This window comes from Lathyrus oleraceus, chromosome 3, assembly GCF_024323335.1.
Source record: "Lathyrus oleraceus cultivar Zhongwan6 chromosome 3, CAAS_Psat_ZW6_1.0, whole genome shotgun sequence".
Classification (NCBI taxonomy): Eukaryota; Viridiplantae; Streptophyta; class Magnoliopsida; order Fabales; family Fabaceae; genus Lathyrus; species Lathyrus oleraceus.
The window spans coordinates 82,133,252-82,144,475 of NC_066581.1; the positions used below are offsets into that span (position 1 = coordinate 82,133,252).

The 11,224-nt window shown below is 33.5% G+C and overlaps 1 protein-coding gene and 1 non-coding gene across 2 annotated transcripts; both read right to left on the reverse strand.

The window, feature by feature from the left end:
- Nucleotides 1-2,791: 2,791 nt before the first annotated feature.
- Nucleotides 2,792-6,041, reverse strand: LOC127129795 (uncharacterized). Its single transcript, XM_051058920.1, has 4 exons — nucleotides 4,824-6,041; nucleotides 4,626-4,691; nucleotides 3,954-4,506; nucleotides 2,792-2,856 (listed from the first exon to the last, which is right to left on the reverse strand). Exons 1-4 carry the CDS (start codon nucleotides 6,039-6,041, stop codon nucleotides 2,792-2,794), a joined length of 1,902 nt encoding a protein of 633 aa, XP_050914877.1.
- A 4,424-nt stretch (nucleotides 6,042-10,465) lies between these two features.
- On the reverse strand, nucleotides 10,466-10,572 carry LOC127134114 (small nucleolar RNA R71). The gene has a single exon (XR_007807883.1). It is a non-coding gene; the product is annotated as a small nucleolar RNA R71 (small nucleolar RNA).
- Between the last annotated feature and the right edge of the window lie 652 nt (nucleotides 10,573-11,224).

Below are 11,224 nucleotides of genomic sequence, written 5' to 3' on the forward strand. Positions count from 1 at the left end.
TTGAAGAAGACGGTTGACACGTAAGTGAAATTCCCCTAAATATTCGTGTGTATTTCTATATTTAATTATGTCTGTCAGATTGATCTCAATATACGTTTTTATTTTGTTAGGGCAATACTAAAATTTAGATCGAAAAAGAATTACCGCATTAGGAAGGACATTACCTGGGTCAGAGTTCAGGTATATATTAAGTATCTTATTTTTGCTTATAATAGTGTTTGTTTTTTTGCTTATAATAGTGTTTGTAAGAAATTAACTATATATATATTGTTTGTTTTTCTGTGTAGTGTCCTCAGCAAAATAATTCGGTCGATTGCGGATTTTTTGTATTGAGATTTATGAGAGATATCATTGCATTGAATCGTATAGACATCCCAAAAATGGTATGGAATAATAACTTAGGGTTTATTTTAATATTATCGGATAACTAATCTAATTTGTTACTAAATCATGAATATGTTTTATTCTCTTAATTGTAGTACTTTGAGGAATACAAATCTTACTCAAGAGCTCATTTGGATGAAATGAAGGATGAATTGTGTCAATTCATTGTTGATCAAAGAATCATATAGCTAGGTTGTATATTGTTGTACATATATGTATGGAATGTTGTTGTTGTATGCTGTTGTTGTATATATGTTGTATATTGTTGTTGTACTTTTACTAAATCATGAATATGTTGTTGTATATTGTTGATCAAAGAATCATATATTAATGTTGTATATATGGAGGATTAATGTTGTATATAAATGGATTCATGTTGTATATATCAATGGATTAATGGTGTATAACATTGGATTAAAGGATGAAATCAATATGAATTTTACACTTTTGCAGCATGCGAACAGGTTACCAATTAAATATCCACTGTTTTTCAAACAAATTTTTTTAAAATAACTAACACTTTAGAGGGCGCTTTCTGTAGGAAGCGCCCTCTAAACACTTTACATTGAGAACTTTAGAGGGCGCTTTGTCCAGAAAGCGCCCTCTAAACACTTTACATTGACAACTTTAGAGGGCGCTTTCTACAGAAAGCGCCCTCTAAAGTGTTAGTTATTTAAAAAAAATAAGCGCCCTCTAAACACTTTACATTGACAACTTTAGAGGGCGATTTTTCCAGAAAGCGCCCTCTAAACACTTTACATTGACAACTTTAGAGGGCGCTTTTTCCAGAAAGCGCCCTCTAAGGTGTCCCTTTATGGACCACTCCAGAGGGCGCTTTTTTCATAAAGCGCACTATAATGTGGGCCTTTAGACAGCGCTTTCTCCAGGAAAACAAAGCGCTGTCTTTACCTATGCCAGCGCCAGATTAGAGGGCGCTTAAAAGCGCTGTTATAGGCCAAAATAAGCGCCCTCTTTTCCCTTATTTGGCGTAGTGAAAAAAGCTGTCAAGGCTTGTTGTTATTGTACCATTGTTGCTCTTGCATTGCTGCTACTATTGCATTGCTACTACTGTTGCAGTGCTGCCACAGTGTCATGTTGTCTCCCATGTCTAGTGTATTATCATAGTGCAGAATAAAGGAATATGCTTTATTCTTTGGGATTAAGTAAATGGATCATTGTAAAGGCTCAAGAACCAGAGAGAGAGAGAGAGAGAGAGATTATGCAACTGTAAAACCTTTATAAATAAAGTTGTAATGAAATTAAGAAAATGGTTCTGATACTTGTAAAGAAATATGCGGAAGTGATATAAAGGAAGAAAAAGAGTTATATCGTGATGTTGGTCTCGTCAGACTGAACGAAACAACATTGGGAGGCATGACAGAAGACATCGCTTGTTGATTAACAAATTTCAAGTGATTGAAGTGTTATCCTTATGTTTATCATTTTTATCTTTTTGTTTTGGAATGTGTAACTTAAGATCTTTCTGTATTGTGCTTATTTTTCTCATTATGAGCTAAACATACTTTGTTGGATAATGTTAAGTTTAATGAATTAGTAATATTTTGAATGTTATGAATGAATTGTCTTAATATATTTTACTCATGTGAATTTATTCCATATATTCATTTCTTTGCTGGTCACCTTGGGAGTAGATAACAACTTGTTACTGTTGAGAGATCCTTTGACAAGTGAAACTCATAAGTAAATATGATTGAAAATAGAAGGATAAAGATATTCACTAGATTAGATACTTTAAATATAAATAGCTACAATCATATAGGACATTCAGAATGAAACTATACATGCATTAAAGTGAGGCTTAAAGATTAGCTACAAGTGAGGCTTATGTTTTTTTTCCCTTACTTTAATATGTATGTTACTGATGTTATAAAGATACACCATAAGATCATTTTACAACCTCATTTGTCATGACATAACATATCAAAAGGATACATTAGATTAAATCATTAAATGTAATATTGTTCAACGTATTCTTTCACTCTGTGTTAACCCTTAACTATCTTATTTTTTTCCACTTTCTTAACCACGTGACACACATCATTATTTTATTACCTTTGCTCATGTTTACTTTACACTACTACAAATAACACTTTTAACGTCGCACGCGAAAGACATTAACCTCGGTTACTTAAGCGGCGTAACAAAGGGCGACATGAAAAGATATCACTTAACACCTCAGTTAATGAAAAAATGAGGGGTAAAGTCATTTGACCATGGGTTAAACCCCATCATCTGCATTTTTATTATTTACAAAGTTGGATGGTGCGCCCAACATAAAATCTCGATTTTGTTTAAAAATTGAGGTAATAGCCCTATATTATTATGTCGGTTTTATTTAAAAACTGATGGGTGATTTTTTATTTATATTTTTTCGTTTGTATCTGAATTAGAAAACCATATCACGGAATATAGAACCATATTTTGCAGATTTCTGAAACAGAAACGTTGTACCTACATTAAGAACCATATCACAGAAGAACAATAGTTTACACCAAATGCAAAGCCACAAATGGATAAACCTTATAATTTTACAACAAAAATAAATCAAATGATTAACCAATAAATACAATTACCAAAATGGAAAGTCTTGTAGGTTGTCTAAAAGTTATCTGCTAAGATTTGTCACTGGTCGTTAACAACCTATAATTTGAACAACAATTTAAACCAATTAGGATAATCAACAACAACATTAAATATTTAGTAAAAGGAATAAAAAAAGAGGAAAATGAATAATTATCAAATACTAAGTGATATAAAATATTTACTTACTAGTTATCTCGTATTCCTTATTTATGATCACGACAAATAGCATGCACATCATATGAATTATTTTCTTCAGATGATTGACGTACATGTATCTTGATTTTCATCAGAAAGATATTTTCCTTGAAGTACAATTGACCATCTAGTGTTAGAAGGATCAATGATATAAAAAACTTGTTTAGCTTGGGTTACCATGACGAATGGTTCATTCTTATAAGTTACCTTTCAAAGATCAACTAGTGTGAATCCTAATTCATCGATTTCTATATTAGTGCCACTGTCAATCCACTTTCACTTAAATAAATACACTTTAAAATAAAAATAATCAATCTTCATAATCTCCTCAATAAACCCAAAGTACGCTCTAGATGCTAGTACATGATTGTTATCTTTGGCACCAGAGAAGTACATGGATTCAGTTTCAACCATCACCCCACTATTTTGCATGGTACTATGATCATCCTTTGATTTTGTATAGAATGAATATCTAGTAATGTTGTATGCACTCCAAGTAATTATATTAAACTTAGGCATACGTGACACCCATTTAATTGTCTCTAATGCACAAAGAGTCTCTTTAGAAACACTTTCATTAGCCCAAGTTATGAAAGTTTTGTTATGCTCTATCAATAACCATTTTTCATTCATCTAGGGGTATTTATCCTTTATAAGACTTTTATGAGCGGTCAGGTAAGGTTCAACTTCAGTCAGGTTTTTCAATATATACAAACGTGATTAAAGAACTACATCTCGGATAAAAGTTTTAACATTTAAACCTTGAGTACCTCTACCATCATATCTTCCCTCATGACGAGACTTGGGAGTTCCTATAGAGTTACCTTTTGACAAATACATTGTGCAAAACTCAATAGTTTCTTCTGTGATGTACCGTTCAACGATCGAAGCTTCCAGCCGATGATGATTTTGTGTATACCCTTTAAAGATCTTCATGTATCTCTCTATGGGATGCATCCATCGTAAATAAACTGGACCACAAATTCTAATCTCCCTTACTAGATGGACAACTAAGTGAACCATAATGTCAAAGAATGATGGAGAGAAAAACATCTCTAATTGACACAAGATAATTGCAGCCTCGTGTTCCAACTCGTCTAAGTTTTCAGAATCAATGATTTTACTACATATAACATTGAAGAATAGGCACAATCTGGTTATAGTTACCCTTATATTCCTTGGTAAAATGCCGTGAATAGCCACCGGTAGAAGTTGTTGCATCAAGATATGATAATCATGAGATTTTAAGCCAACTAATTTGTGATCGTTATTTGACACAAGTTTCTTCACATTTGATAAGTATCCTTGGGGAACTTTGATACCCTGCAAACAATCACACAAAAAAATTCTTTTCTTTTTTAGACAAAGTGTGACTTTGGGGGTTAATATGTTCTATTTCCTATTTCTTTTGGGGCTAACTCTTGTCATATACCCATCACAACCATATCTTCACGGGATTTCTTAGTATCTTTTGTCTTTCCTTTAATGTTGAGAACTGTTCCATCAAACTATCACATATGTTTTTCTCCACATGCAGCACATCAGACAATATCTTACATCAAGACTAGGCTAATATGGAAGATCAAAGAACACCGACCTCTTTTTCTAATTATTTTTCTCCACGTGCCTTTTTTGTTTACTTTTTGTTTCTTTCTAAAGACAATCTTAATATGTTGTTGTCTTTTATAAACTTCCTTCTCAATTAAGGGCTTCGAAGCAAAATCAAACTCTTGTTCCATATCAAAAGCCTTCTGCAATCTATCGTATGGATGATTAGGTCTTAAAAAAATTTGATGCCCAAGATAAACAGTCTTTTTTCCATTTTGTAATTGGTGGTGGAATTTATCAAATTCACATATAGGACACACTTTATGTCCTTTGACGTTGTACCCAGAAAAATTATCGTATGCAAGAAAGTCATTGATTAGGCAAAACAACATGGCACACAGCTTAAAGTTTTCACTTGTATACGCATCATCAACATTAACGTCCTCCTCCCACAAAAGTATTAAATCTCCAACCAATGGAGTTAAATAAACATCTATGTCGTTCCCTGGTTGTTTTAGACCCGAAATCATCATTGATAACATCATATATTTGCGTTTCATGCACAACCATATAGATAGGTTGTAAATTATGAGAGGAACAGACCATGATGTATTGTTAGTACTCAAATTACCAAAAGGGTTCATTCCATTGGTGGCAAGTCCAAGCCTAAGGTTCCTTGCTTCTAGTGCAAAATTTGGAAACAAGGAATCAATCTTCTTCCATTGCAATAAATCAGCCACATGGCGAATTTTTCCATGACATACTCTTTCATCTATATTCCATCTAGTATTGTTTATATCATTTACATTAGAAAATAATCTCCTGAACCTTTGAATTATCGGTAAGTACCACATCACCTTGGAATGAACACTCTTTCTAGTTACACTATCATCATATTTAATACCATTAGCCTTTTTCTTGTAGCGTGACTCCCCATATCTCGGGAACTCCTTCAAGTTTTCATATTCTTTCCTATATAATATGCAATCATCACGACATACATGTATTCTGACATAATCTAAACTCATTAGACAAAATATCTTCTTGGCCTCATAACTATGGTTCGACAACATGATACCTTCTAGAAGTATTTCTTGCAACAATTCAAGCAATTCAGTGAAACTTTTATCCGTCCACCCACCTCTTGCCTTAAGATTAAATAATATTAACACAACTGACAATCTTGTAAGACTTTTGCATCCCGGATACAACGACTCTTCCATGTCTTTTTGCAAAGTATCTACCACATTAGCATTTTTGAAAGCATCTACCCCAATATCAAGAATCGTGTCTTCTAGAGTATCATTCATAAATTCATCATCATCTTCAACTGTATGTGATAAAGGTCTTTTTTTGTCACTTCACCATGACATACTCATTTCGTGTAATTTTGAATAATTCCATCACAACCTAAATGATTGAATATTTCATCCCTTAGATATTTATGCATATTTCGGAAAATTTTACAAGGAAACCAAAAAAATCCCCTTCTCCTTAGGAAAGGTTTTTCCGCAAAATCAAGAAATCAAGAAGTTAACCCTGATCCCAATACATCCACCTTAGGAATACAAGTGTCCCCCCTTTTTTGTACTTGTTACACACTACTTTCATCCACATGTATTACAAGTCAAACCAAATTTATACTTGTCACATACTACTTTCATCCACATGTGTTAAGAGTGAGTAAAAAAATCCAACCAAATTTCATCATACTAGTGATATCCATTTTCATAGTTGATCTAAGCCCTAACCCACCAAACTACTTCTAATAACAAATATTTGTTAACAATGTAGATGAAAAAAGTAGGATAAAGAGGAAGATGCCAGGGTTTCAATCATTTGAATAATATAATATGAAAATAAGGTTACAAATAAAATATATAAGAAAATATAAATAGGCTAAACTACCTTTAGGCAAAGTATAACAAAAAGTTCATTACATATTATCTAACATCTCATCTCAAACTCACAATGCATTAATATGAAGTATTGAGAATTTCACAAACAAAAAAAAAATACTCAATAATAAACAATATAAATCTAAAACTCTAACAGCCCCTTTTAGGCTATAGTTTGTTAAACTTTAAGCTAATTATAAATTAACCTTAAAAGTAAGAGATCAAACTAAACTAAATAATATCATAAACAACATAAATAACAATCAATAAGAAGAACCATCATAGAGAGAAACAACAACCAAAGAGAGAAGAAGTGATTGAAGAAGTCGAATGTAAAAGCCATTCAAGAAAGGAGGAATGTCTAAAGAGAGGGATCAAACCAAACCAATAAATCACTTGGACCAAATCACACCAAAACGAACCAAATCAAACCAGATCGAATTGAACCATTTCAATCCAATATAAACCAAATCAAACAGAATCAAATCAAATCAATTTGAACCAAATTAAATCATACCAAATCAAGTCAAATCAAATCATACCAAATCAATTTGATCCAAATTTTACCAAATCAAATTTGGAGAACAAATCCGAATGAAATTGAATAAAATCAAACATAACCAAACCAACATAGAGAGAACCCATGCAGAGTCAAATCAAACAAACAAGAAATATAAATCATAATGGAGAGAGAAACACAATTGAAGTTATGTATAATTCAATTTTGATCTTCAAGCACATGAAGTGGGAGATGAGATGCCAAGAACAATTTAGTACTTCAATAAAAAAATCCTTAATATAATCAATCATAAACAATGAAAATAAACACATTTCCAAACTTTTGGAATCTTGATAGCGGGAGCGATCAGTACTTCAAGATTATCAGTCATCTGGAACTAAGCAAAATAAAAAATATGTTCTTTGACTTGTAAAGAAAAAACTAGAATAGAAAATAAATACAAGTCTTCTTTAAAAAAATCAATCGAAGATGTGAAATTAATCTAGTAAGCAAAAACGTTTAGAATGAGAATAACATTGTCTGAAAAAATTAAGATAGAGATATTTGTTGGTCTATCCCTCCTATTTATAGTGGTTCAAATGAATGTAGGTTAGTAGCACATGTGTGTGTAAGCCTTTGTTATTATAAAATAAATAGAATTAGGTCAACAATTCAGAAGCAACAAAAGAAAAATTGAGAGAATAGTGAAATTTCCACAACCCCAATTTAGCACATACTAGTTCCAAGAGATCAGAGTTTTCTCATAATCCAACTGTCGAATCATCCTGATTTTTGGTGACAGTGTTAAGAACTCATTGAAGTACATTCTAAATGGTGGAGATAGAATTTTGAGAATTCTAAGTCTGTTTGAAGAGTCCACTTTCGAGGTTCAGTTTTTTGTCGTTGTTTTGGTTGATTGTCTCTCTTGATTCTTGTTGTATTCCAAGATTGATTGTAGATCTTGATGGTGTTACTGTATGAATATAATTTATATTAGATAGAACTTTGATTGTACCCATTGTTTTATTATAATGGTGATTTAAGTGGCCTACGAGTCCCGTGGTTTTTTACTCCTAATTAACAGAGGTTTTTCCATGCTAAAATTGTGTTGTGTTGTTTGGTGTGTTTTGTTTATTGTCACTGCATTTGATATTTAGGAGAGATTGTCTTGTTGGATGATAACACTGAAACATAATGCGTATTTGACTCGGATTGCACATGCTTATTAGGTTTTTATTGTCATTTTCTTGTGTTATGTTTGCTTTTTGTCCTATTTTCAGGTACTTTGCCCTACAAGAGCCTTTTGTGAAGAAACGAAGTCAAACGAGTAAGAAATAGAAGTTTTTGTGGAAAATTGTACACATGGCGTCCAACATGATGGCCTCCAAGGAGGGTGCCATGACGTGTAAGCTGTCAACCGGTGGTGACTGCCACGTTCCTATGATCTTTTCATATTGTTCACATGGCGGGCGCCATGGTGGGGACGACGAGCACCATCTTTGTTGGCACGTTCCCACTAAGGGTAGTTAGAGGGCAGATTTGTCTTTTCCTAGATTCTCAAAATCTCTATAAATAGGCGTATTCATTTCACTTGAAGGGCATCCAACTTAGTTTACAACATTAAACCTAAAGTTCACCATTGTAAAAAGCAATAATCCGTCACACCGGGGGGTTATCACACTTGAGTTGTAGTTAGGTTGGAGCACTGTGCAAACAATCTTGCCACCATTTTACTTTCATGACTTTACTTTCCAGTGTACCAGATTAAAGTCTCCAATTTAGAGCAGGTTTCTCATTCAAATTTATTTACATTTACGTTTTATTTATCTTGCATGTTTTACTTTATTTACTTATTTGTCTTGCTTTTACCTATTCACTTATTAACTTGCACATTTTATTTGTCTGTTCTTTTAAACATGATTAATTCTACTATGTTGATTTCTATTCCCATGTCTGACTAAATCTTTAAAGGTTAGGATGTAAGGATTGTCGTTAAGATGATACTCCATAATTTGTATCTATAGGAATGCTTTAGGGGCTATTTTGGTTTTAACATAAGTTTTCAGTACTTATTTTGTTCTGTAACTATGAAAGTAGAACCGAGATATAGTTGGGTAAGATCGAAAGTCGTCCAACTCTTAAAGATAAACTTGGTTAGTTTTAACTAGTCAAAAGTAGCGAAAGCACTCTGTCCGGTTAATTAGGAATTTTTAACACTGTTAGAAAACGATTTTGAAACTATTTTCGGACGTGTTTATAGGTTTAAAATTTGGATCCTTGAGCGAAAGCCATGGATCTCTTTTAAGTTAAACTTTCCAAATCAAAATCACTTTTTAACTAAGTCAAGAATTAATTTCTTAAAAATAGGTTTACTACTTTAATGCAACGAGCACCCTTCATAAGTGACAATGAAGGGCATTAATTATAGAGTAAACTCGGTTCTGAATACGCGAAAGCGACAATTCCTGTTAAATTGATTCTTCTCAAAGTAGAAAATATTGCCCCATAAGTAGATCTACTTAGAAACAATTGGAGTATTTCCTAACTAATGTGAATTACATATGAGCCTGTATTTGTTATCTAAATTTATTTACTTTATTATTTCCTTTTCTGTGTACCTGAACCTACTCATTTGATTTGTCTTAGATAAATACCGTAACAATAGAAATTGATAGATTGACAATTTGGTCTTTGTGGGAACAATAATCTTTTGTATTACTTTGACGTGTTCCGTATACTCGCGGATGTCAAATACATCCATCAAGTTTTTGGCGCCGTTGTCGGGGACCAATTACATCAAATTTTCGTACCTTGTTATTACACCGTCTAGATTAAGGCCCTGTTAGCCGGTAAATGCGAAAAAACTCGCAGTACCGGAAGTTTAGAGGATCCAATAGCAGAACCAGTGTGATACGCTCGCGCACGTCGTTTGCTCCAAAGAATTAGGAGAACAATGGCCTAAGATCAACACCGAAGACCACTTAAGGAATTCTCCTAGCCTTCTAACGAAGAACCCGATTCTAGTATAGTAAACCCGATTATTCCTGCTAATAATTTCGAATTAAAACCCTCATTATTACAACTAGTACAACAAAACCAATTTGCGGGTCTCGCTACAGAGAACCCAAATCAGCATTTAAAAGTTTTTATCCAATTAGTTGATATGTTCAATACCAATGGTACTTCGCCTAAAGCAATTCATCTAAGACTATTCCCATTTTCCCTCAGAGATAGAGCATGGTCTTGGTTAGATTCCCTTCCGGCTACCTCGATAACTACTTGGGAAGATCTCAGGAGAGTGTTCCTTGCAAGATATGTTCCTCCGAGTAAGACTGTAGTCCTTCGAAACCAAATAACCAGATTCACTCAAAATGAGGGTGAATCACTTTTTGAAGCTTGGGAAAGATATAAAGAACTACTAATATCTTGTCCACACCATGACCTAGAACAATGGTTGATTATTCACACCTTTTATAATGGACTTCACTATAACACAAATATGTCCATCGACGCTACCGCTGGTGGTGCTCTGATGAATAAACCTTACCCCAACGCTTGCGCTCTCATCGAAGATATGGCACAAAACCATTACCAATGGAGTCGGAACAAGCATCAGTGGAGAAAAGGGAGACCAAAGGAGGAATACATGAGGTAAATTGTATGGACATGATGAAAGCTAAAATGGACGCTTTAGCCCTGAAGGTTGAACACATGTCTTCAAATCCTACAGCTGCAGTAGCTGTAGATTGTGAAATCTATGGAACCAAAGGACATCTTGCACCAAAATGCAATTTGTTAACTGAATCAAACTTAGACCAGGTCAATTATGCCCAAGGAAGCCCGTTTTCGAACACTTACAACCCTGGATGGAGGAATCACCCAAACTTCTCTTATAAAAATAATAACCCTATTCAAAGCTCTACACCTTAAAGACCACCAGGTTTTCAAGCTCAAAAACCAACCCAACCTATGCAGGTCGTTCCTCAAAAGCCAAACCTTGAGAAAATCATGGAGAACTTCATTTCTGCCCAAACTCAGCAAAATAAAGAGTTCCTAAACCAAGATATTCATATAAATGAATTGATCAAACAATTAG

What these genes read in the sequence shown, in the direction of transcription:
- LOC127129795 (XM_051058920.1), bottom strand. Translation starts at nt 6,041, where the DNA reads ATGAATGATACTCTAGAAGACACGATTCTTGATATTGGGGTAGATGCT. An exon ending in AGAAATCCCGTGAAGATATG is followed by an intron (nt 4,507 to 4,625) that starts GTTGTGATGGGT and finishes GATTGTTTGCAG; the next exon opens with GGTATCAAAGTTCCCCAAGG. An exon ending in GGGAAGATATGATGGTAGAG is followed by an intron (nt 2,857 to 3,953) that starts GTACTCAAGGTT and finishes TTCTTAATGTAG; the next exon opens with GTACAACGTTTCTGTTTCAG.